Source organism: Pangasianodon hypophthalmus, chromosome 13 (assembly GCF_027358585.1).
Source record: "Pangasianodon hypophthalmus isolate fPanHyp1 chromosome 13, fPanHyp1.pri, whole genome shotgun sequence".
NCBI classification, from domain to species: Eukaryota; Metazoa; Chordata; class Actinopteri; order Siluriformes; family Pangasiidae; genus Pangasianodon; species Pangasianodon hypophthalmus.
Window position 1 is genome coordinate 19,845,971 of NC_069722.1, and position 27,386 is coordinate 19,873,356.

The 27,386-nt window shown below is 38.7% G+C and overlaps 1 protein-coding gene across 1 annotated transcript; it reads left to right on the forward strand.

Moving 5' to 3' along the window:
* Window positions 1-1,683: 1,683 nt before the first annotated feature.
* Window positions 1,684-26,999, forward strand: nsfa (N-ethylmaleimide-sensitive factor a). The gene is made up of 21 exons (XM_026917162.3): window positions 1,684-1,773; window positions 8,585-8,670; window positions 9,409-9,508; window positions 10,871-10,910; window positions 11,029-11,195; window positions 12,373-12,480; window positions 12,737-12,812; window positions 12,907-13,062; window positions 13,388-13,587; window positions 13,803-13,968; window positions 14,233-14,307; window positions 15,215-15,402; window positions 16,441-16,536; window positions 16,652-16,808; window positions 18,178-18,311; window positions 18,819-18,885; window positions 18,978-19,057; window positions 19,151-19,285; window positions 22,722-22,835; window positions 22,970-23,025; window positions 25,473-26,999. Exons 1-21 carry the CDS (start codon window positions 1,762-1,764, stop codon window positions 25,486-25,488), a joined length of 2,229 nt encoding a protein of 742 aa, XP_026772963.1. The 5' UTR covers window positions 1,684-1,761; the 3' UTR covers window positions 25,489-26,999.
* The last annotated feature ends 387 nt before the right edge of the window (window positions 27,000-27,386 follow it).

A 27,386-nucleotide genomic window follows, 5' to 3' on the forward strand; every position in this document is an offset into this window, starting at 1 on the left:
TAAACCTTAAATCCAGGTTTGGTTCTTTTAAAAATGGACTTGGAGTGTTGCTTTAATACAGTGTCTACCTGCACTAATAGGAAGGCTACCAAAACGTGGAACATATACTCCATTTTTGGCATTTGTGCATAAATCTGTGTGATGTTTATTTACTTCAACACCTGGTTAAGTTGACTTGTGCGCCCCCTGGTGTTAGTTAGAAGTATTGTTAGATTGTGTATTGTTATATATGCTTTTATTTTATTTATTCATTTATTTTTCTGCATGTTTATTTGATTAGTAACGATGTTTGTATCATTTTTTATTGCATTTAAAACTAAAATAAAATGAATGGGCTGCTGGAGTGGGTGCAGCTTCATGACTCCTTCTGTTGCTTTTGCATTCTGTGGGTTTATTTATTCCTGCTGTTCATGCTTCCCTCGCCTTTCTTTCCTCAGAGGGAGGAGCTAGGAATCGAGGAAGGTTCGGCGAGGCAAGGAAATGATTACAGAAACGAGACAGAGTGATAAAAATGGCGCATGGGTGACGTCAGCGCCTGTGCTTGCTGAGCGCGTGCAAAGGGAAAGCCTTCTCAGTCTCTCTCTCTCTCTCTCTGTCTCTCATACGCATACACACACACACACACACACCCTCATAAACAATGCATTAAAACAGTGCAGGTCAGGGCAGCACGCACGCTTGTGTCTTGATAAACGGGGCTCGCGCGTGCAGAGGCAGCCTTGGCATCCCGCCTCGCGCTGCAGTTTTGTGTCGCTGTCCGCTCTGCTGGTGCTGAAGAGGCGCGCGCCGCTTCTCCAGCAGAGGCCCCGCCCCTCTCCGCACGCGCCGTGCTCTGATTGGTGAATGTCAGTGTCCTCGTGCGGGAACAGACAGAGCTCGCGCTGGTCTAAATGAAACAGTGTATTCTATTTAGTATATTATATTTACTTTTATATTATAAATCGTGTCAAATATTTAGTGTTAGATTTAATAAATAGACTGCAGTAATGTGAGAAAGTGTATTAAACTGTTTTAAACAAAGTTTAAACAAAAAGAATATGCATATAATAAATCAAATTCTAAACTAATAATAATAATAATAATAAAAACACTCATGCTTCTGTTGTGCTTAATTAATTTCGATGAATAAAGAATCTTTTACGTATATATATAAAACAAAATGCATTTTTATGAATGTAATTGAAAATGATCTGTAATCACATGCTTTGTGTTTTGTGTTTTTTTTTTTTTTTCCAAATACCAAAAAAATCTTTACAAAATCAAACTGGCACTCTATTTTTTCTACCTTAACCTTTTTTTCTTTTTTTTTTTTTTGTATTTACTTTCGACACATTTATATTTGTGTATTATGTAAATACGGTTTCATGCATTTCTGGCCATTCCTCAAACTTGTGTTTTATGAACCTGAGTGAAAGCAATATTTTTGTATTTTTGTATTTTATTTTTTAATATTTTTGTATTTTTAATGATTGTAATTTTTAAATAAATAGAAAAATCAGTATCTTGAGTATTTCAGTCCTGCGTTTAAAATAAATAAATAGATAAATAAAGAAAGAAAGAAAGAAATAATCATATCAGAACAAAAACAGCAAATGAATCCTGACAGCTCAGGGTGACATTCTGCTGCCTCGCGTGCCGCCGCTAACCAATCAGAGCGCCGAGGTGGGCGGGCTGGGGGCGGAGCTATGTCTGAGAAGCGGTGGGAAGTGAAATAGCGCAGTGGCAGCAGAAGCAGCAGCAGCAGAGTCACCAAGCGGAAAGATGGCGACCCGGGTAAGACAGAGCTCACCTCGAAATGTAACAGTCATCACTGTGTGGGTGAAATGTGTTTACACTAATATACTTAGTGTGAGTGTGAGGGGAAGGTCAGTCCTGAGCGCGCAGATGTAGAGGAACGAGATGAGGTGTCATTGTGCAGCTCGGATGATAGTAGCGGAAGTGCGGTCATTAAGTGCACATCAGCACTGTTTGCATGAATGACCTTTTAAAATGGTGTTACTTTGGTGTGGTCATGCTGATAATGCTTAGTGTGTGTGTGTGTGTGTGTGTGTGTCCATCTGCAGCCTAAATCAGGCGATCACACTGCTGCATTATCGTGGCGCGCGCTTGCCATTTTGTGCTGATAACGTCACGTGTTAAGCCTAATTAATAATCATCTATTAGTGATCAATTATTCATTCACAGCTTTGTATTTGATCTGGTTAAATGCATGGCTCTGTCCCAAACTAACGCCCTAAAGTGTGTGTGTCACCTATGATGCACACTATCAGTGGGATTGGGACACAATCTGAGTAAACAAATCCCTCTTATGTAATCATGTTTTACTGAACACTGCTGGTGTGTGTGTGTGTGTGTGTGTGTGTGGGTGTTTAGTAACAGATCAGTAAGTGTGTGTAAGTGTTAAGTGGATTTACCCATCACAGGATTCGAGCCTGTGATTCAAGTCGGTCCCCGGGGACAGAAACTGCCACATAAACACCGATTATTCCTTCATTTCTGAAGGATTTCCATCCATCCATCTATCTATCCATCCGTTCTCTGTACCGCTTATCCTACACGGGGTGATGGTAACCTGGAGGCTTTCCCCCAGGGGGACTCAGGGCACAAGGTGTGGGACACTCTGGAGGGGGTGCCGGCCCATCTCAGGGCACAATTGCACACACACTCACACACTACGGACAATCTGTAGGTCAATTAGCCCACAACGCATGTTTTAGGACTGGGAAGGAAACCGGAGTACCTGGAGGAATCGAGCCCCCAATCCCAGAGGTGTGGCAACAGTGCTAACCCCTTTTGCATTTACATTCTAATTGTAAAATTGGTTTCATTAAATCCTGTGTTACACTGTGCTATTTCACTGTGCAGTTTTTTTTTTTACTTGTCATACTGTATGAGAGCCCAATAAAATTCTATAAGACACTGTGCGATAACGTGCTCACAATGTCAGACTGTGCAGTGAAGATCCTCTGACGATAGACTTACGATTAAAGGAAATGACTACAGTCTCTTTATGTCATCAGTCAGTGTGATCCGGGGTCGCATAAAAAGAAACATTTTTCTGTCCAATAGCATGTTTCGTTTACATGTTGCTATTGTCACATAGTTGTCTTGTGAGTTTTGCATAATTCTACGCTGTCCTCCTATTGGTGGCTTTTAGATGAGTGCTGTAGCAGCGGTCAAATTCTAAGATTTTAGTAAAAAAAAATAAAAGTTGCCTTGCATGCATTGCATCAAACAAAAGGCAAATAAATATAAGTATATCTGAGTTTACACTGTACAACCTTTGGACAAAAATCTCATATTATTAATGAATTCTTTGGTCTTGATTTGTGTTGTGATGTGCTGGTTAATCATAGGTCTATCGTAAGAGGATCTTCCTCGTATAATCTGACATGGAGAACACGCATTATCATTGAGTCTCTTATAGAATTGGGCCAAGATTTTTTTTTTTCTGGGATCAACCCTTACACTGTGACAAATAATAATGTTAGACTGCTGTAATTACACAGTGTAAAATTGGCTTAAAACAATGTCAGGCACCAGATTTAAAGGAATAAAAATGAATTAAAAAAACAGCCTTAAAGAAATCACTGCTTGTGCTCATTGCAAGCCCATGGCTGTTTATGTAGCAATGTGCGTGGGCTGGATGTTTGGACAGCTTGTCAATCAAATAAGCCCTGCCTCTAATTAATGGTGATGTCATGGCACAGGACTTAAGACCAAAGCCATCACACAACTTTTTTTTTTTTTTTTGGGAGATATACTGTTAAAGGAACTTTTGTCTAGACGTAGACATCATCATTTTTTTTTTCAATGGAAAGCCTCCTCCAAATAATTGTGTGTTTGTGTGTGTGTTACAGTAAAAAGCCAAATCATTTCTTTCATACAAACTCTTGGGTTTGTCTCAGCTGATCGATGCACTGTTTCCCATTTCAGCACTTTGTGTGTGTGTGAGTGTGTGTGTGTGTTTGTGTCTGTGTGTGTGTGATAGTCTGGAGAAAGCTGCATGGTGGTTTTTGGAAAAATGCCAAAGCTGTCAGCATTTCTCCTACAGCTCAGACTACGGAATATACACAACAACTATGCAACAACAGAACCATGCAATTACAAAACTGTACAGTTATACAAATTCCCTACTACACAAACACAGAACTACACCAGTACACAAATATAAACTATGCAGCTACACAACCTTCTAGACAATATGGCCAGAAGTATGTTGACACCTGACTATCACACCCATATGTGTTTGTTAAATATCCCATTACAAAACCTTGTGCATTAATATGGAGCTGGTCTCCTTTTGCTGTTGTATTAACCTCCACTCTTCTGCGAAGTCTTTCCACTAGGTTTTGGAGCGTAGCTGTGGGGATTTACCCATTCAGCCACAAGAGCATTAGTGAGGTCGGGTACTGATGTTGGGTGAGGAAGCCTGGAGTGCAGTCAGTGTTCCATTTCATCCCAGAAGTGTTCAGTGAGGTTGAGGTCAGGACTTTGTGCAGGCCACTCGAGTTCTTTCTCACCAACCTTGGCAAAACCATGTCCTTATGGAGCTCGCTTTGTGCACAGGGGCATTGTCATGCTGGTTCTTAGTTCCAGTGAAGGGAAATTGTGATGCTACAGCATACAAAGACATTCTATACAATTATGTGCATCCAATATTTTGGCAAAGGCCACATATGGGTGTGATTTTCAGGTGTCCACAGACTTTTGGCCATATAGTGCATCTACACAACAGTGCAGCTACAGTTCTGTAAGTGAACCTCGACAGTGTCTCTTTTAAAACATAGCTTCATTATACATAATTTTTTTTTACTTGCATTTGCTCACTTGTGTCTCTGTTTCTCTGTTTAGATACACACAGTTTGGCATTTTAGACACATTTACCATTTCATACACATTTAGCTCTTACCGATAAGAACAGTTGTAACTAACGTTTGCTAGATACATTAGATCATTCATAATAACTAGATGTTTTACTTGAATATCACAATATATCATCTTATAAGTTGCATGTTGTGGTCTTTTGAACGTCTTATCTTTTAACAGCACTACATGCTTAATATTATGTATATTATATATTTTAACATATATAATATTAAGCACTACATGCTTAATATTAAATCTATTAAAATAGTCACACTTATTCAGCTATAAAATTAACTAAGTCCCAAATCCTATCCAAAATCTAAATTCTAACCACATATCCTAAACCCTAATTTCAACCCCATCAAAAAATCAACCCCAAACTCAAACACTTGCTCTAAACCAAAATCCTGAAACTAAAACCTAAGCCTAAATTCCTAAAAATCCTAAAATCCTGATCCTAAACTCTCATCTTAACCTCTTACTTTAGAAGATCATAAATTGCAGCCCTTTGGATTGTTTTAGTCCTACAAGACTACAAGTCTGCTTTGGGTTTTTTTTCTGTAAATCCATAGTTCAGTGCGAGAGCAGATGATGTTAAACGATTCAGTCTTATTTAGTGAACAGATACTTCTCATCCCGCATAAATTTCATATGTTCGCACACACACTGTCTATTTCAATCAGATTTACAGTTTTATCACTAAGTTAAGAGCTGCAAGGGAATATTTTATCTTTTAGATCTTTATTACACACATTTATTTAACCATTATAATAGTGACATTTATAAGGATGCATGCTTACAAAACACAGAACTGAATCTGTCATTCTCTGTTCCTCTGGTTTGTTTGCGTTGGTCCTTGAGGTGGTTATATTTTTTAAGGTAAGTATGATTAATTAGGCATTAGTGCTAGTGTTTGAGAATGTAGTGCGTAAACCCAGTTAGCTTGAACCCTGTAGAGACCTGTCCACTGCTGGATTTATCATCTGTTACTGCTGAGAGAGAGAGAGAGAGAGAGAGAGAGGCAGTGTGGGACTTAAATTGTAGTGCATGGGAGTGATAGTGTTATATAGGGATGATAAGGTGGGAGGTGGGTGGAGCTAATAGTGTGGAGCATGGAGTTGATGGGATGGCGTATGGTGCTGATAGGATGACTTGAAATATGTAGCTTATAGGTTGGAGTATGGAGGTGAAAGGAGGGAGTGTAGAAATGATAAGACGGACTATAGGGATGATAGGGAAGGGTATGGCTCTAGTAAGGAGATATGTGGAGCTGATTGGGTGGTGTATAGATCTAATGCGCAAGTCTGGTGCTGATGGGATGGAGTATGGACGTGATGGGGAGGAGTATTGAGCTGATACCTCAGAGTATGGGACTGATAGCATGGACTGTGGAGACGAGTGTGGAGTATGTAAATGACGAGGCAGAATGTGTGACCTGAAATATGTAGCTTGTAGGTTGGCGTATGGAGGAGATAGGATGGAGTGTGATGAAAATAGGGTGGAGTATGGATGTGTTAGAGCAAGAATATGGTGCTGATAGGCTGGAGTAGACTGGGTAAACTGTTGTGGTGATATCACATTGCCAATTTGCAATTGATTGATCAAAATGAGCCTAAATTCGACCCTTGTTGGCCAGCGAAGGCCTGTAAGTCTGGAAACTGGAACGTGTATGAAGTGAGATTTAATGGAGAGATTGGCTGGTTGCCAGTACTGCAGTAATTCCCTCTTCTGGGATTTCTGGCATTGCTGAATTAATGACTTTCGTCTATCTCAGCTCACAAAATATATTTCCATCCATCCAAATGTCACTTGATAAAATAGAGTATATCTAGAGGTGATGAAAGTGCATTTCCATCAACAAGATGGAATCATTAAAAGAGCAACAATCAGACTCAGCCATCACACTCATGTCAAAAACAGTTTCCTTAGAAATTGCTCATTTAGATAAGTTTTCAGACCCTTTATTCAGTACTTTGTAGAAGCACCTTTTGGCAGCAGTTACAGCTTTGAGTCTTCTTGGATCAGTTCCTACAAGCTTTGCATATCTGGATTTGGGCAGATTCTTTCAGTCTTCCTGGCAGATCCTCTCAAGCTCAATCAGGTATCTTCAGGTCTCTCCACAGGGGTTCTATAGGGTTCAAGTCCGAGCTTTGGCTGGGCCACACAGGGACATTCAGGGACTTGACCCAAAGCTAAACCAGCATTGTCTTGGCTGTATGCTTTGTGTTGTTGGTGTGGGGAATGTTGAACCTTCACCCCAGTCTGAGGTTGTGTGCACTCTGGAGCAGGTTTTCTTCAAGGGCCTCTCTGTATTTGACTGCATTTATCCATTCCTGAAATTCTGACCAGTCTCCCTGTCCCTGCCACTGAGAAGCGCCCAAATAGCATGATGCTGCCACCACCATGCTTCACCATAGGGATGGTATTAACAAGTTGCTGAGCAGAACTTGGCATTTGCCAGACATAGCACTTGAAGTTCAGCCCAAAGAGTTACATTTTTGTCTTATCAGTCCAGAGAATCATTTTCCTCATGCACTCACAGTCCTTTAATTGCCTGACTTTTAATCAGCAGTAGTTTCTGTCTAACCACTCTACCACAAAAGTCTGATTGATTGAGTATTTCTGGTTGTCCTTCCAGCATGGTCTTCCATCTCTGCAGAGAACTTCTGAAGCTCTGTTAGAGTGACCATTGGGTTCTTGGTCATTTTTCCACAGGTGGACTCCAGTCAAGTTCTAGAGACGTCTCAAGATAATCAAAGCAGACCGATGCACCTTAGTTCAGTTTGGCATAGCTAAGGATCTGGCTCTCTGGGATTGTTACATTCCAGAAAGTGAGAACTGTTTCCTGAGAAGGTTTTCTACTACAAAGCTGGAATGCAGTGCTGCCACTTGTAAAAATAGGGTCCTTTAAGCAGCATTTCATTATAATGCCTTTGCACAGCACATGGTCTGCATGGGCCATATGGAGTGATGGTTCTATTAATAAAAGCATATTTCTTTTGTGAATTTATGGCCAGTTTGTATAATAATGTAGCTCTTTATATAGAAATATGGTTTTAATTTGTAGCTCAGGAAGGCAGTGTTTAGGTCTGCTACTGGACCAAACCACTGATGACAGACATAGAAAAAATTAAGAGTATGCCTATGATGCTTCCTCGTGGCACAATATTTGTGAGTGGGAGCTAAGAGAAAAAAATTACCTGTGCTATCTGGGTGGGAAAGACGACACACTTTGTCCCCTGTCAGTCACAGTGATACTAGCCAATCGTGAACTAATGTATTCAGAAGAGGGTAGATAGCTCTTTCCTCTGAGTGTGTTACACTGCATGAGAAGTCTCTATAAGTTTGGAGGAAGATGCAGGTTAGCTGTCACCCTCCCCAGTTGTCAGATGATAGGAGAGTAACCAAATTGGGGAGAAGATGGGAGAAAACAGTGCATACCTCCTATTTGTATCTAAGATTCTGTCACATCCCTAGCTTACATGCATAGCAACAAAATGGTGCAGTGTGCTATTTAGTAAACAGGGTGGGGTTTTGGACAGAGCATCAGTTTTGATTTGAATAACAATGAGCCCCTTTTTGCTCATTGAATTAATATTCAATAAAGATAATTACGGTGTGTGGGAAAGTGATGACATTATTATTTTATTACAGATAAAAGATCACCTTCTCACCCCTGCACATCACTCAGTCTCTCTCTTTGTGTCTCTCTCAGACGATGCAAGCGGCTCGATGCCCCACTGATGAGCTGTCATTAACAAACTGCGCAGTGGTGAGTGAGAAGGACCTGCAGTCTGGACAGTGAGTATTACTGTTATATAACATACCATATTTTATTAAACAGAAGACTGATACAGTATTTGGACTGAAGAAGGCATTTAAAAAAATGCCTCATAAAAATGCTGAATTGCATAAGGTTTGAAGAGTCAGACAGTTTATTAAATTTTGAAATTGTTATTCCTAATGACACTGGAAACGCCTTTTAAAAATGCTAAATAAACGTCTCCTTACAGAAGGCTTCACCATATCACTTAAACACATCTATTTAGGTGGAGCACCTGCCAAACTAATCCCTGTGTATGTTGTTACTACAGAAATGAAACATATTTGAATGAGTGAATTAATGCATAAACCAGTGATTTGCCTTACAGCCGAAACTTTTGTCAGAGCATTAACTTTTGTAGAAAGTTAATCAACACCTTCTGACCAATCAGAATTGAGAATGCACCAGCACTGTAGTATAACTGACTTTAATCGTAATCCTGAGCTCATGTCTGTGAATTTTCTGTGCATGTTCTCCACGTGCACATGTGGGTTTCCTCTGGGTTCTCCAGGTTTCCTCCCACATCCCAAAAACATGCCATAGGTGGACTAGTTACGCCAAATTGTTTTTAGGTGTGTGCATGGTGCCAAGGTGTATTCCCGCTTCGTGCCCAGTGTTCCCAGGATCGTCTCTGGATCCACCGCGACCCTGACCGTGAGCAGTTACTAAAGATGAATGAATGAATTAGTGATTGTATAATTCTCATTCTTCTGCAGGCATGTGAGTGTTAAAACCACTCCAAACCACAAGTTTGTGTTCACAGTGAAGAGTCATCACACCGTAACACCTGGAACTATAGCATTCAGCTTACCACAGGTATAAATAAACACACACACTAACATATATTTCCTACAAAACACTCGAATCCACTGGATTCTAGATCACAAGCGTCTGTCAGACAGACAAGCGTCTGTCAGTGGGGTCAACACTTTACTATTGTGCCACTCAAGAGCCCTAGAACGTCATTTATTTTGAGGCTACTTGCCAAATGCTAGGCTTTATCCTTAGTTAGTGTTCTTACTAGTTAATCAGCCATTCTGAGACTCTGTCTTAGATGCTAGACTTCATTCACAGACAGCATTTTCACAAGAATATTAGTCATTTTAAGCCTATGTCCCAATTTTACCTCTAGTTAGTGTTTATTGGCCATTTTAAGTAAGGCTCTGTTCTAAATGCTGACTTCCTTCCTGTCAGATTACAAATGTAACATTCAGATGTTTGTGTAACGAAATAAAGAATAAGAATAATTCTGTGATAACAATCCAAAACATGCTATTACAGTAGAAACGTTATGGTGGTCTCTTTTCAAGCAGCTGTTCTATGTGATAGAGTATGTATGTACACTTAATCACAGCTACACAGGAAACAGCAAGTAGCTGATTAACTCAGACAGTAAATTATGTTCCCGGGGTTGTATTCAGAGTTGATTTTAACATGTATATAGAGGATTTAAATCTGAAATTGAGCATATTCACATTCAGACCTCATTCATAACTACACACAATTAAGCATTATTCAGAACTTACGTAAAAGTTACTCATGTGGGGCGGAGTTTTCCTTAAACAGAGGTGTGTCTCAGTTACACGCAATTCTGACCTTCTGACATTTTTATTGTGCGATATTTGCTTGAGCGGAGCACAGTGTTAAGACCAGCGCCACTGTCTGACAGTTTAATGTAACTACACTATGTCAAAGTAAAACTTATGTTTTAGCCTATATAAGTAAATACACTCAAAAAACTATGAAGTGTTGTTCAAGGCCAACATTAAATACATAAATATGATAATTCATTAATATCATCATCTCTGTAAAGTCCACGAAAAGGACATCAGAGGAGACAGCATCTTAATCAGAGACATATTTCTTTTATTAAAACTATAAACAACACTTGTAAGTGTTGCAGATGAATGCTTGGTCAGCACATCCTTCAAACCGTGGGCACTTTTTCTCTGAGGTGTGAACTACACACAGGTGATTTGCATAATCTGAATGGGGCGCCCAGAAAATTGACTTAAGCAGCTGCATAACCCGACTCTGAATACGAGTAACTTTCCTCACATATTGACTTAACTATTGGACTGAAGTCACTGAACTCTGAATACGGCCCTCACTGTAAACTTTTTACTCTGTTTATATTAAAGCCAAGGGCAGTTACACTGTGCTTTATCTCTCTGACAGAGGAAATGGGCCGGACTCTCAATTGGTCAGGAAGTGGAAGGTATGAATAATAAGAGTGCTAATTTTTCTGCATAATTTATTGAAAGATTCTTGGTTTAGAGCACCTTACATCCATTGATTACATCCATTAAAAGTGATCATTTCTCCCCTGTTTTTAGTATCAAACTATAATTTTGACAAATCGAAGCAGTGTATCGGCGCAATGATGATCGAGATCGACTTCCTGCAAAAGAAAAGCACTGACTCATCCCCATATGATTCAGATAAAATGGCCAGTGAATTCATTCAGCAGTTCAATAACCAGGCCTTCACCGTGGGACAGCAGGTACAAAATATTTTATACAGTATATTTATTATTTTACATAATAAATTCATTATTATATATTTATATATTTAACTCAAATTAGATTATGGTCAAACAGATTTTTGATTGTTTTGAAAAGGATTTTGAATAGTTTCTGTCTCCAAAAACTATATATTATAGCATTTAATTATACCTTTATATTTTTATTCTTATTCTAATAGTTATTTTAATGATTACGATCCATTATTGAGTCACCTTTCAGACTTTAGATTAATTGTTCTAGTGAACATGTGAGTAAATGGGTATCAATTGGACATAATCTCACGGACTCCTTATTAGTTCATATCTGAACTAATAAGACAATAATGAGAAGAAGATGTAAACCATAATCAGAGGAGGACTTTTGGCTCAGATCAATATAGCAACAGTTATCAAGGGCATGTTTAGTGCAGAGCTGTAAATGAAACAGGAAGGTCCTGTGACAGTAATTTCTGGGTGTAGTTTTATTGGACGTACTGTCAAGCATGTAGATTTATTTAAAAATAAATAAGCTGTATGAAGTCATTATTATTATATATTATTATGGGAATGCTTAATGTTAAAGGTGCCTTAACCAACATTATATACTGCATTAGGTAATATCAACAAATTAACAGAGTATCATATGTACTAATTATTGTTTGTTTAAATGGTAATGAAATGCACCTGCATTGACTCGTGTTAATTGCATTCATGACAAAAAAAGCATCAGTTAGCAAAAATTAAATTACAGTAAGTTCCAAAATGTTGATAACTTACTGAACTCTGGTCTCCAGGTGTAAATATTGAAACTTTGCCAGTTAACATTTTGGTTCAGGTTGGTCAATGTGGATTTAATACAATTCACTGATGGTATGAATGATTACTTAACGTAAGTGTTGATTTTTTTTGGTTATTTGGTTAATGGTTTAAAAAAAATCAATTAATACAAGTGTTAATTACTTTGTTAATGTTATTTATAGTGTATTAATGTTGAAGGTCATGGTTTGTTTTTGTTAAGTAATGTGTCAAATAATGTCAGTTAAGGGAACCTCAAAATAAACCAATATATTTACTATTATTATTAGTTTTATTATTATTACAGTTACGTGAACATAAGTCTTTCAGTATTGGACATGCTAATTTGTGTGTGTGTGTGTGTGTGTGTGTGTGTGTGTAGTTGGTGTTTAGTTTCTGTGATAAACTCTTTGGCCTTGTGGTGAAGGACACTGAGGCAATGGATGCGAGCATACTGAAGGGAGAGACAGCCAGTGGAAAAAAACAAAAGGTGTATCTATCTGTCTACTTGTCTGTTTATCACAGTTATAATTTTAACTCTTTGTGTTTTTTGTTGTGTAATAAATAGAAATAAAATATTTAAAAACTCTTAAGTTTCTTACCCTTTAATTTTAAATTTAACAATTTAATAAAACCAGCTATATTATGATATTTGTTAAACCTGAGCAGCAACCTGTTTGTTTAAACCCAGCACAATCACTTCACACCTTTATTTCTGTTTTTTTTTTTTTTTCGTATCTGTACAGATTGAGATTGGTCTGTTGGTGGGAAACAGTCAGGTGATCTTTGAGAAAGCAGAGAATTCCTCCCTTACACTTGTTGGTAGGTTTTGCTTAATGAAAAGGGTTTTAAATGTGTGATTGAATCTCACACACACACTGAAATATTTCTGATTTCTCCATTTCTTGTACATCAGGAAAAGCCAAAACCAAAGAGGCACGTCAGACGATTATTAATCCGGACTGGAACTTTGAGCGCATGGGCATCGGCGGATTGGATAAAGAGTTCTCAGACATCTTCCGGAGAGCATTCGCCTCGCGAGTCTTTCCTCCTGACATAGTGGAACAGATGGGTACAGTCAGTCTTATTACACTCCAGCTCCTCCTGTAGTCTTCACCACATTGCAGCATTCTGTCCCAGTAAGCCTAATAGACAGAACCACTAAAACAGTCATGTCCTGAATCAGTTATTACTTTTCTATGGATTTTTAAAGGTCAGCTAATACAAGTGAAAGCCCTAGTGTAGATACTTTCTTATGAGACGACGAGAAACAGTGATCAGAAGGGTCACGAGTAAGCCATACACCAAAACAACAAAAGATCGGCTCATGGCAATTTTCCCCACGTTGTTTATGTTAGTGAGTAGTGAGTGTGCTTTCTCGGTCTCACTCTCTGCAGGTTGTAAGCATGTTAAAGGCATTCTCCTCTTTGGTCCCCCTGGTTGTGGTAAGACTCTGATGGCGAGACAGATCGGTAAGATGCTGAACGCCCGTGAGCCGAAAGTCGTAAACGGACCAGAGATTCTCAATAAGTATGTCGGCGAGTCTGAGGCCAACATCAGGAAACTGTTCGCTGATGCTGAGGAGGAGCAGAAGAGGGTAAGTAAAAAAAATCATAAACAAATAAACACAAATAAATCACACTCACTCAGTTAACATCCAAGGTTATATCACTGATGGAAGTGTTCTTATTAGAGTTGTTATTTGGGGAAATTTGGAATGGAGCCTTAATCTTTATTCCTTGTCTTTTTGTATTAATAAATCTCTCTCTCTCTTTCTTTCTCTGTGTGTGTGTGTGTGTGTGTGTGTGGTAGTTGGGTGCTAATAGTGGGCTGCACATTATCATTTTTGATGAGTTGGATGCCATCTGTAAGCAGCGTGGTACAGGAGCAAGCAGCACCGGAGTCCATGACACGGTCGTCAATCAATTGCTATCCAAAATTGACGGTGTGGAGCAGCTCAACAATATCCTCGTTATAGGTATACAACACTACACACACCCAGACATACAAACAAACACTACACTACACTACACTACACTACACAACACACCAGTATGTAACAGTGAGCCGCACTCTGATTGTACTCATTCTGTTCCTTGACTTCATTGTACACTGAAGGCAATAAAGGAGCTTTATGTCTGTCTGTACTTTATTGTATGTTATTTTGCAGGATATAACGTCACTGTAGATTAAAACTGATTACGTTTCGCACTTCTCATTTGCGTCTGTTGTTCTTGTACAGGAATGACTAACAGACCTGATCTAATCGACGATGCTCTGATGAGACCTGGCAGATTTGAAGTGAAAATGGAGATTGGTAAGATAAGATAAAATAATAACATCTTTATAATAGTTCCAACGTTTATTATCAGGTAGAACAATTAAAAAAAACAACACACTTTTTCCTTCTGTGATGAATCGCAACAGTTGTCTTTCCTTTGCGGGACCGAGGAACTTCAGATCAATAGCCGGTCACACCATAATCTTAACTAAGGTGGTCTTGACAGTTAAATAGTACACAAGAGAAAAAATTTAGACAGAACTTTACATCCATTTCATCAACCAAGATCATTCCAGGGTGCAACTAGTCCAGGCTGAGGTCAAAAGAAAGGTTTGACTCATTGACCAGTGATGACATGTTGACCTATGTTGACCAAGGGTGTTGGAGATGTGATGCGATATCTTAAGGCCCAAATGTCAGTCAGATCTCTGCAGAGTTGTGTTTTCATCCCCTGGCTAATAAACAGCAAGAAAGCCTGCCTTAGAGACTGACCAGTCTAATCTGTCCCTCCCATAGCGTTTGATTGACAGACTCACTGATGGTGTAAATGGAAATTCGAATGTGCTTCATTTCAGTTAAAGCATGACGATGAAGAAGTGCAATAGCAAATGGAGGGATTGCTATTGCTTTTTAAATATGGCAGAACCATGTTAAATACTGAAAATTCTGATTCAAACACTGTGACTTCACATTCTAATTTTGTTGTTCATGAAAATGCATTTGTAAACATACGTGTTGCAGTTGAATTTGAATTATGTCGTAAATTACGCACACTCACAGGGTGAATGCATGCTTGAATCAGCATTATCTAATTAGCTTTTAAATTTGAACGAAATCCAGAATACTTTTGACTTGGTTATGTTAGGAGATTACTTACAAACCACTCTTCCATACTTCCATCGTATAATCCTACTCACTGCGTCTCCTTCTCTCGTTCCGGTAGGTCTGCCGGATGAGAAGGGTCGTGTCCAGATCCTCAGCATTCACACGGCTAAAATGCGAGAGTTCAACTTGCTCTCGTTGGATGTGGATCTGAAGGAACTGGCAACCGAAACAAAGAACTACAGTGGTGCTGAACTGGAGGGATTAGTGAGAGCTGCGCAATCAACCGCCATGAACCGACACATTAAGGTGAATAACACAGCACAGAGGAACACAACACAGTAACACAATAACATACACAAAGCAAAAACGGAAGCAAAAACAAAGAACTGGAGGGATTAGTAAGAACAGCACGTCTCACAAGAAAGGAATAAAACATGATAAGGTGATGTGATGTGATGTGATGTCAAAGGCCACCCCAACGTTAATTATTTCTCTATAAGAGCACATCCTGAAGTGTTTTATTCTTCTTTTATCACAGGAAACATTTGCCAACACCAATATGTTGTTTAATTACTAAAAAAAAAAGACATGTTGTACACTTTATCCATTTATAGTTACATTTAATTATGTGGAACATCCTTGAAAAAAGTTAGTTCCTGTTTCACTTACATTATAGTGGCTATAAAAGTCATTCCCTCACCAGCCTCTCTTTTTTTCCCCTCTCTTGATGTTAATAAGACTTTCCCTCACTGGAACATTTACCTCTGGCTGTTACAAAGCTCTGACACTGGAGACTCCTTCTAAAAATGCTAAATAAACATCTCCTCACAGAAGAATTCACCATATCAACAATTACACATGTATTTAAAAACCTGTTTACGTGGCATGCCTGACCATACAAGTCCTTGTTCAAGCTGCTACTATAGAAATGATCATATATTCAAACGAATTAATATAAATCTCTCATTTGTCTTGCACCCATAACCGTGGATGGTTGTTTTTGGGAATTTTGGGAATATGTGGCTGCTTACATTTGGGACACATTTGGGCCACAACACTGTATATTGCCATAACTGTTATTTTTTATGTCCAAGCTAAATATTTGCCCAGCAATTGTCTGAAGTGTGAGCCACATTTAAGAGTTGCAAGGCATTTGGGAAAATGTGCAACCAACTATTACCATATGTGCAACAATTCTGGCCCATGCTATGCCTGAGATAATTACTCAGCCGTTGTGGCTGTGTTCATGCCAAAGCTGTACAGTATGCAGGTCAGCTCTGTCTTTCTCAGCTGGTTTCTGGAGTATGTAAAATCTCTGATGAGTCTATATGTGGGTGTGTTTAGGCCACAGCCACAGTGGAAGTAGACCTGGAGAAAGCTGAGAAGCTGCAGGTGTGCAGAGGGGATTTTATGGGAGCGCTAAACAACGATATCAAACCTGTGAGTATGATGTAGCATTACGGCGCCCGCATTTCATCTACATCTGTTTTCCTGTACTCACTGAGCGCATTGTGTTTGTGCGTCTTTTGTGCGATGTTGATTTTGTTTGTTCCAGGCGTTTGGTACGAATCAGGAGGATTACGCGAGCTACATTATGAACGGCATTATTAAATGGGGCGATCCAGTGAGTCACGTGCTGGATGACGGAGAGCTGCTTGTTCAACAAACCAAGAACAGCGACAGAACTCCGCTGGTGGCCGTGCTGCTTGAAGGTTAGATCACATAAATAAAAATATATATATTAAACATATATAGTTAGAAATATTTTTAAAAATCGGATCAGCTAGTATTATTATATGGTCTGTGGAAGAGTTTCGAGTCAAAGTTTCAACAAGACAGTCATTAGCTAGCATTAACTCCTCAGTACAACAAAACAAGCATGGCTCAGTGGTTAAGGTTCCCGCTTACTGTTCAGTAGATTTTGAGTTCAAATTACAAACTGCGAATTGAAAAGCCCTTAACCGACTTTGCTTCATCACCATAGCTTCATCATAGCTGATTGTGCACTCTGACTTCAGCTTGGTAATGAGCTAGGATATGCAAAGATCATCATTTTCCTTCTGCTATACTTAAATGTGATAATAAAGACTGTCTTTCTTTCTTTCTTTCAGATTAGTTCAAGGTAAAGTTCACCCTGAAACACATTAAATATATTTATATTGAAATATTTGTGATCATTTTGGTGATCATTTGTCGGTTGGTGCTGTATTTTCATTATTCACATGGGAAGTTAGTGGTTGTCTGACATGCTGACGATACAGGGCAACGTTGCTAGTGCACTTACAATGCCATTTGATAGAAGAAAAAATTTCAACGATCTCAAACATTTATAATGGTCAGGGGTGTTGTTTTTCTCATGCTACAGAAAAAGAGCTTCTTTTCTCACTCACCATTTTCCAGCAATGTTTAATGTCATATTAATGAGAAATCCAACAGTGAAGTAATGGAGATATTGGTGCAAACGCTGGACTCTGGAGGTTAATGGCGGGATTGGCATGAAAGTTGAAGCTCTGTAATCCTATCTGTCAGATGGCATTGTGGGTAATATAGGAAACCGTTAACCAAAGCGAAATAGACCAATATGTCTATAATTAAGAAAAGTCAACTCAGACTTTGATTAATTCTAAAGATCAATATGCAAATCATTCAGGGTGTATTATCACCTTAGGTAGTGGTTCTTATCCCAGAGGTCTCCCTTGTATATTTTGGAGCTTGACTCGACTCACCGTTCAGGTGTACACCCCATGCACGGAAGGACTACTTTCCCCAGTGATGGACTATTTTTAATTCTGAGACCATGTGTTAGACACACCAGACACAACATGCTGAGACTGACCTCTTCCTTGTATATAAACTCACGATAATAGCTGATCCCAACCACTAACCGTGATTGACACGTGACCTTAATGACATTAAAACTGACAAGCAAAAAATTAAATAAATAAATAAATATAAAACAGCCAATAATGTTTGTTTTAAAGACATGCAGTTCAATATTTTATTTAGTCAACATTTATGCCCTGTACAGATTCACTACTAGACAAAATATTCACAGAAACGTTTGTGTCTGTTGATCTTCAGGTCCTCCTCACAGCGGGAAAACGGCGTTAGCTGCTAAAATCGCCGAAGATTCACAGTTTCCCTTCATTAAGATCTGCAGCCCTGATAAAATGCTCGGCCACTCCGAGATTTCAAAATGTCAAGCCATCAAAAAGGTCTGTTATTATCAGCAATATAATAACTAATATTCAATCATTTAATATACAATTCTTATTGTAGCAAGGAGCTGAAAGTGATTTAGGGATAACATTTATTATTTTTTAAAGGGAGAGAAGGAAAGGTGGAAAGAAAGGGAGAATGTAAGTGCGAAAGTGGGATAAAAAGAAAAAGAATAAAAAAGAAAAGTGTATAGAAGAAGAGAATGAAAGAATTTGAGTTTAGTTTGGCCTATGTCAACTTTTACATGCCTTTATTAAAAGATTAAACACAATTTATTTAATTAGATAAATAAAAAAAATTAAAAAATGAGGCCAAATATCTACAAAACAAAGTTAAACAAAAAAAAAAAACACTTTAGGATTGACACATCACAGAAGTGGTGTCATCTCACACACACAGTTAACACAATCTCAGTCAGGTCCTCACTTCCTACATGGGAACATCAGATCATTCTTTACTGTGTGTGTGTGTGCGTGTGTGTGTGTGTGTGCTTGACTACACAGATTTTTGATGATGCTTATAAGTCCCAGCTCAGCTGTGTGGTGGTGGACGACATTGAGCGCCTGCTGGGTGAGTCTCACACACACTCTGCATGTGTTTGTGTTGCAGTGTTCGTTGCTGAATCATCACAAGTATCTAATTTTCTATACAATGATCCACAGATTACGTTCCCATTGGCCCAAGATTCTCTAACCTCGTCCTCCAAGCACTGCTGGTTTTACTGAAGAAAGCACCACCTCATGTGTGTATCACACTGCTCTTTAATATTTCGTGTGTGTAAGTGTGTATAGGGGGGTCTATAATGTGTATGTGTCCATGTGAATAATGTGTGCAGGGCCGTAAGCTGCTCATCATCGGCACTACGAGTCGTAAAGACGTCCTGCAGGAGATGGAGATGCTCGACGCCTTCAGCACCACCATACACATCCCTAATATCAGCACCGGAGATCACCTGGTGGAGGCGCTAGAGGTCTGTCACTAACCATATCCTGCTCTCTGGGTGGGAGGGATGTGACACTAGCCAGTTGAGGGCATCCGTGAGCGCATGTATATCCAAGAGAGCAAGTCTTCAAAGTCTGTCATGTTGCATGAACACTAGAAAAAAGAGTAGGAGCTGGAATTACCTAGTGGGTGGGAACTGACTAACAGGTATACCAGGTAGGATGATATATAACATGACAATTACATATTAAGTCATTTTGGTGTAAATAATAGTAATAAAATAATATTAATAAATAATAATAATAAATGATCACATCATTTCCAGGTGTAAGCTGCTCCAGGAATTGTAAAGCACTTTACACTTCACAAAGGTGAATCCAATTTAAACAAAACTAAATAAAACAATCCAAAACCAACTAATCCAATTTATTAATCAAAAAATAAATATATCCATTTAACCACTGCTATTGAATCCAATGAATTAACCCCCAATTAATAACCCAATTAAACCCAATTATTCCAATTATTTAAAAAAAATAATCAATTAACCCCAAAACCATTCTAAGCAAAACAATTAACACACAGGAATATTAAAAACACTAATTAACCAAATGAATTAGAGCAATCCACACACACCTTTCTTCAGTGTATTTAATTTTGCACTTTTTCCACTAGTTTTTTGGAATCGGAGTGTGTGTACATGTATTTAACCCTAAAGGATTAACCCTAAGACCCTAAAGGATTAAACAAACTCATAATAGAATTTTGTCAAAAATGTCCTCATAATGATCAAAATAAATCCTGTTTTTTACAAAAACTGCAGCTTTTACTTTAAAAAAAATGAAAAGAGCCATCATACTGAGGTTAAGGTTAGTATTTAGGTGGAAGTATAGCATTGATTTGCTGCACTCTCAGAAAAAAGGGTACTAAAAAGGCTACCATTCCTTGTTACTGGGCTCAAGGATACACCTTTTGTACCTTCAGTGTGTATCTTTTACCTGAATAAGTATATACAGGTGCTGGTCATATAATTAGAATATCATCAAAAAGTTGATTTATTTCACTAATTCCATTCAAAAAGTCAAACTTGTATAATGTATACATTCATTACACACAGACTGATATATTTTAATTGTTTATTTCTTTTCATTTTGATGATTATAACTGACAACTAATGAAAACCCCCAAATTCAGTATCTCAGAAAATTAGAATATTGTGAAAAGGTTCAATATTGAAGACACCCGGTGCCACACTCTAATCAGCTAATTAACTCAAAACACCTGCAAAGACCTTTAAATGGTCTCTCAGTCTAGTTCTGTAGGCTACCCAATCATGGGGAAGACTGCTGACTTGACAGTTGTCCAAAAGACGACCATTGACACCTTGCACAAGGAGGGCAAGACACAAAAGCTCATTGCAAAAGAGGCTGGCTGTTCACAGAGCTCTGTGTCCAAGCACATTAATAGAGAGGCGAAGGGAAGGAAAAGATGTGGTAGAAAAAAGTGTACAAGCAATAGGGATAACCGCACCCTGGAGAGGATTGTGAAACAAAACCCATTCAAAAATGTGGGGGAGATTCACAAAGAGCGGACTGCAGCTGGAGTCAGCGCTTCAAGAACCACTACGCACAGACGTATGCAAGACATGGGTTTCAGCTGTCGCATTCCTTGTGTCAAGCCACTCTTGAACAACAGACAGCGTCAGAAGCGTCTCGCCTGGGCTAAAGACAAAAAGGACTGGACTGCTGCTGAGTGGTCCAAAGTTATGTTCGCTGATGAAAGTAAATTTTGCATTTCCTTTGGAAATCAGGGTCCCAGAGTCTGGAGGAAGAGAGGAGAGGCACAGAATCCACGTTGCTTGAGGTCCAGTGTAAAGTTTCCACAGTCAGTGATGGTTTGGGGTGCCATGTCATCTGCTGGTGTTGCTCCACTGTGTTTTCTGAGGTCCAAGGTCAACGCAGCCGTATACCAGGAAGTTTTAGAGCACTTCATGCTTCCTGCTGCTGACCAACTGTATGGAGATGCAGATTTCATTTTCCAACAGGACTTGGCACCTGCACACTGTGCCAAAGCTACCAGTACCTGGTTTAAGGACCATGGTATCCCTGTACTTAATTGGCCAGCAAACTCGCCTGACCTTAACCCCATAGAAAATGTATGTTGTATTGTGAAGAGGAAGATGCGATATGCCAGACCCAACAATGCAGAAGAGCTGAAGGCCACTATCAGAGCAACCTGGGCTCTCGTAACACCTGAGCAGTGCCACAGACTGATCGACTCCATGCCACGCCGCATTGCTGCAGTAATTCAGGCAAAAGGAGCCCCAGCTAAGTATTGAGTGCTGTACATGCTCATACTTTTCATGTTCATACTTCTCAGTTGGCCAAGATTTCTAAAAATCCTTTCTTTGTATTGGTCTTAAGTAATATTCTAATTTTCTGAGATACTGAATTTGGGGGTTTCATTAGTTGTCAGTTATAATCATCAAAATTAAAAGAAATAAACACTTGAAATATATCAGTCTGTGTGGAATGAATGTATACATTATACAAGTTTGACTTTTTGAATGGAATTAGTGAAATAAATCAACTTTTTGATGATATTCTAATTATATGACCAGCACCTGTATATATACACTACTGTGCAAAAGTCTTAAGCACCATATTTTTTTACAAAGTACACACTTTGTTATAGATTTTTATTTTATGACTTCTACGTTATTGATTCAGTACAAAACATTGCAGATTTCCAAACATTAGTTTTCCAGCACAAAATTAAATGTTATAGAAAAGTGTTTGTATGGCAGTAAAGAAAGCAGCAGATTACACAAGAGACACTTTTCAGACAATAAAACATAATGAAGGCTGCTGCATTTTGCTGTAAAAATAAGAAGCAAGTGCGACAGTCAAAGTCTCCAGAAGAACTGTGGCTGCTTCTGCAAGATGCTCAGTAACACTTACAGCTCATTTCCTTATAAAACTGCACTAATTCTACCTGAGACTACTATTTTTTTTATTTAAAAGCGAAGGATCGTCACACCAAATATTGACTTTGTTTCATTTATTGCTGTTTACTGCTCTTTATAGTATTTTTTAAATGTAGAAACATTTAATTTCATTATTTTTGAAGACATCTTTGCTCTAAAGCATTTCATTGAATGTGCCTAAGACTTTTGCACAGTACTGTATATTGCACCTTTTAAGATATAATTACGGCCCATTCATGTAATGTAATGATTTTTAAAGATGCACTATATCCACATTTCCATTTCCAGAGCAAAAGACATAGAAAGATATAGTTAATATCCTTTTTTTCTGAGAGTGTACAGTAATAGTTATGTCAGTGGAAGATCCTAAGAAGAAAGGTGGTAAAACCACTGTATGTATGTATCTCTGTGTGTGTGTGTGTGTGTGTGTGTGTGTGTGTGTGTGTGTGTGTGTGTGTGTGTGTGTGGGTGTGTGTAGCTGTTGGGCAGTTTCACAGATGCCGAGAGAGCGACTATCGCCCAGCACGTGAAAGGAAAGAGAGTGTGGATTGGAATTAAGAAACTCCTCATGCTCATTGAGATGTCACTGCAGGTAAAATCATCTCTTTATGAATCTTTGATAAACTTGAGTAAGCTGGTATTAATATCCGACAAGCAAACGTTAAGAGCTGAGACTGTACAGAGTTGAAGCTGCAGTGTATCGATAATATACGTGTTTATCTGCAGATGGAACAGGAGTATCGTGTCAGCAAATTCCTCACTCTGCTACGGGATGAGGGAGCGTGAGTACTCTAAACATTTCTATTTCTATATTATTTCAATATAATCCTCTACAGTGTGACCTGAAGAAATGAAGCTACCGTCTCACACACACTCTTATTGTTACATACATAGATTTGGCTTTGACTCTCAGCAGCACAGGAACATCATGTTCTAGAGGATTTTTTTCTCCCCTTGTTTTTTGTTTTTCATTGTTTAAAAAAACCTCAAAAATTGTAGCTTTAAATTTATACCATAATAATCTTAAAGAGAATATTTAAGTAACATTTATTTTTAGAAAAACTGTCATTCGCATTATTGCCATTCAGTGGATCTTCATGTAGTTTCTTCATGTAAGGCTTGTTTAAATTTTTCTGGCCCAGAAATTAGCTCCGCCCCCAGACAGTACAGAGCTCCTCAGCTCTGTCCAGCATTTTTTTTGAAAAAATGACAAACTAGTCCTTTAATGTTGTTGGTTTGTTTTTTTTTTGTAAATGGCATAATCATCAGGCTGGATGAGAGCAATCACATCCGAATTTAACATCTCCATGCCTTCTGGTAAGACATCTAATCACGGAAAAGCTGTGCTTTTAGAGTAGATATACTAGAAATAGAAATAGTAATTAGGTAATAATCTGATTAGTTCTTTTATGCCTGATAAATACTGAACACACTGAGCACTAACTGTAGTGCGATCTGGTAGCTGATTGGCCCGTGTTGCACAGCAGAGGTTTTCAAACTGTGGGAACTGCAGGGGAAGTGCAGGTGAGGAGTGAGATGGAAAATACCAAAATATTGTAAAGGCTGTACCTGCCAATCTGTACGCATTTTGCATGGGAGCTCTCTCCGTCATAACGTGATCCAAAATACGCCAAAAAGCTGTCTTTTTTTCAGAAAAAAAAAGAAAAAAAACATTGAGCCAATCAACATTTGTAAAGGTGTTTTGAACTCTTTGATATTAAGTGACACTCTATGCAAGCCCCGCCCCCTCCCCTCCCCTCCATTTCAGACTAGTAATGTTTTTGACTGTGCTCACGGTGCATGAAGGATGCACTGATGCAGCGCCCTTGCTTTTTGTCAAGGTGAATGGAGAATGTTTTGAAAATTTTGTCCAAAACAGTTTATATAGGCCTGCAACAAAGTGTTAAATGCAACACTGTACAAATGACGTCGATGCAAATGATAACTGGACAGTGAGTTGCTCTCCTGCGATGGTTGGAGAGAAGGTGTAAGCTCTCCAAAAACTGGGAAGTGAACCTCATGAGGGAAAGGTTGAATTTGTCTGGTGTACAAGTTTTTTTTTTTTTTTTTTCAGACCAGCTTGTTGCTTAGATAATCCTTGACTACAGGGTGTCCCAAGAGTCTCCATCCATAGGGGACTATGTATTCCAGCACCACGTCGGTTGTGCCTTCATCAGTGGATGTTCAAAGACGTCCACGTCTCAGCTGGGCTACAAACACTTCCAGTCTTTTTGAATTTGTTAATAAGTTTGGCAATAGTGTCGTGTGTGACGTGCTTGCCATGTTTCCTGTTAAAGTCCATCTCAACCTTGAGACAGCTTCCCAGTCCAGCCATGAGAATGATTTCCATACGTTCTTCTTTTGTCAAAGGCATTCTTAAAGGCTTTTTGATATAAACTAACTATGAAAAATTTTTGGAGGACATTTTGCTAAAAAGTGTTCATTACCCCTACGTATGGAGACTTTTGGGACACCCTGTAGATCAGCAGCTGTTACTGTTACCACCCTGACACTGATTATGTTTCAAAAAGAGCAAAGCGTTTTATTCCTCTTACACCACAGCAATTTGCCAATGTTTACATTTTTAAATTTACAGGACGACATGTCATACCTTTATTCGTTTATAGTTACGTTTAACATTGTGGAATGTCTGCGAAACAAGTTAGGTCTCGCTACAAGTTTCTTTCTAACAGCTAGAAACAGTCGTTTCCTCACCAGCCATTTTTTCTCTCTCTCTTGAAGTGCAGTCCTCTGTCCTGCAGCAGATATAAAACCATAAAACGCCGGCGCTGTCTGAAGTCTTCTTGCATAAGCGGTTAAACGAACGTCACACCAGAGCAACGTCCGTACGTGTTATATTGTTAATCAGAAATAGTTTTTTAATCCACTTATTGTTGTGACCATCCATCCTACAAGTCACTTCAGCAACTTTGTATAGAAACAATAACTGGTGTTGGTGTACACAAGAAATGGCTGGTTATTACCAAGTTGGACAAACACACACTGCTTTGTTTGTAGCCTCACAGCTGTAGTAAACACTGCTAGTCGTGTCTGCAGTAGCACACAATCATGATTTTCGTTAAACAGCTATAAACAAGGACGAACTCAGGAACACAGGAGCCAAAGACACGTTTGATAATGTGTAAATGCGTACGGATAAAATGTAACCCGTGTAGAAATGTGGTCGCACGGGATGACGATTTTTCTTTCTCACACTCTTTCTCTTCAGAGATCGCGGCTTCTAAGAGGAACGGATGGAGCTCCGACTCGCACCTCGTCATTCTGTACCCTTCGTCGTAACCCCCTCACATACACACACGCCACAGTGTGTGTAGCGTCTTGTGTTTTGTGAGCTACTGTTCTGGATATTAAAAAAATAAATAAAACAAAAGATATAAAGATGTACAAACTTATCACTATACACACTATTCTGTATTGTGTGTGAATGTGTCATATATATTTAGAGCTTCTATATCATGCAGGTGTGTGATACGTGAGAAAAATCTTGCAATCTAAGTGAGTAGTCGTGTTGTAACACACACCGACGATGTACTATTACATTTATGACTGAGTGGAGTACAAGTTGTGGTGTACAGTTACAGTGTGATGTGTGTGTGTATGGGTGTGTATGGGTCTGTGTATGTTAGAGCTTTAATCAAGAATGAAATGTTGAACGTGATAACATTCTAGTCACCCCAACCTGGCCTACCACACCAGAGACCGATCTAAACTGATCTTATCTGATCTAATCGGCATAACGAGTCATCCAAAATTGAATTTTAAAATCAAACGCTAGTGTTACAGGAGCACCTCTTAGCATTGACTCCTTCTTCTCATCTTTTACCAGTGTGTGAACCCCCTTGTTCACACATTCAAAATGTTTAATGTACATCTAAAAAAAAATTCACAGATGTTAGTTTGCGCTTTTATTGTTAGTTACTGAAAGAATCATGTGCTAAGCCAGCTAGCCAATTTAGAATCATTAGGTATTCACTAGCTAGCTAATTTTCTCTGCAGACTCTAGCTAGCGATGTTAGTGCACTACATTTGGCTGTTTTATGTGACAAGGTTAATTAGTCTCAGCTCTCTAAACCGTCATGTAACTGAGTAACTGTGTAAACGATGTCGATGTGAAGCGCTAGAGCACATTTCTAGTTAGACTAGACTGAGTAGCGCTTTTAAACAACATTGTCGACCCTCAACAGCTCGCATGGGATAAAGTTATATATGATTTAAATGCATGATTTAAACTCAAATGTGCTCTCTGAGCTTTATTATGGAGCAATCTGTGGGATGTAAAGGATAAAATGCAAGTCAAAATCTGTTAAATCTGTGTGTGTGTTGGTGGTGGGATGGAAAACTTTCAACCTGACAAGTATTTGACGAACGAATGGCTTGAACAGCCAGCTCAAGCTCTAGTGTGTGTGTCCTGAAGCCAGTCTTTATCACCCCAGCATTTTGATGAGTGTATAAAATGAACAATCTGAAGTATAATCTCTCTCTCCAATGTCTTGCTCTATGTCTTTCACTCTAAATCCACTGTTTGTGTGTGTGTGTGTGTGTGTGTGAGTGGGACTGTATGTTGTTTGGTGTGCATTAATATTGTTTAGTAATGATCAATGATGAGATTTATTTGGCTTGTGTACTGCACGGTGATTAGTGCTTGATGTTCACATATGTGATGTCATGAATATTAATGCTGTTTGTGAATATTAATGAGGTATTACTGCAATAAACACACACACACAGACAGAAACCATGGCTCGACTCAGTTATTCTGAAAAATGGATTATCGTGGCCTTTAGGTTATTAAACTTTGAGTGTGTTGGTTAGGAATTCTCCAGATGTAATCTGGGATTAAATAACAGGGTTTATGCCAGGAATGCTGTATTGCCATGTCATGTCCAGTGTTCCAAGGACAGGCACTGGATCCACCACAACCCTGACCAGGATCAAGCGGTTACTGAAGATAAAGGAATGTCTTTTATCCAGTAAAATGTATGGGGAAGTAAGAGTAGGTGTTTAGGGTTACATAAATGAAGTGCTTTATTAATACCAAAAGTCAGAAACCTACAGGAGAAAGAAAGCCATTGCCAAACAGAGACATTATAATATATAATTATAATTATTCATTCAGCGCTTT

Excerpts from the sequence above, each read along its gene's own strand:
- nsfa (XM_026917162.3), top strand. Across the intron at positions 13,969-14,232 it reads CAACAATATCCTCGTTATAG|GAATGACTAACAGACCTGAT; the intron begins GTATACAACACT and ends GTTCTTGTACAG. Across the intron at positions 18,886-18,977 it reads CGACATTGAGCGCCTGCTGG|ATTACGTTCCCATTGGCCCA; the intron begins GTGAGTCTCACA and ends AATGATCCACAG.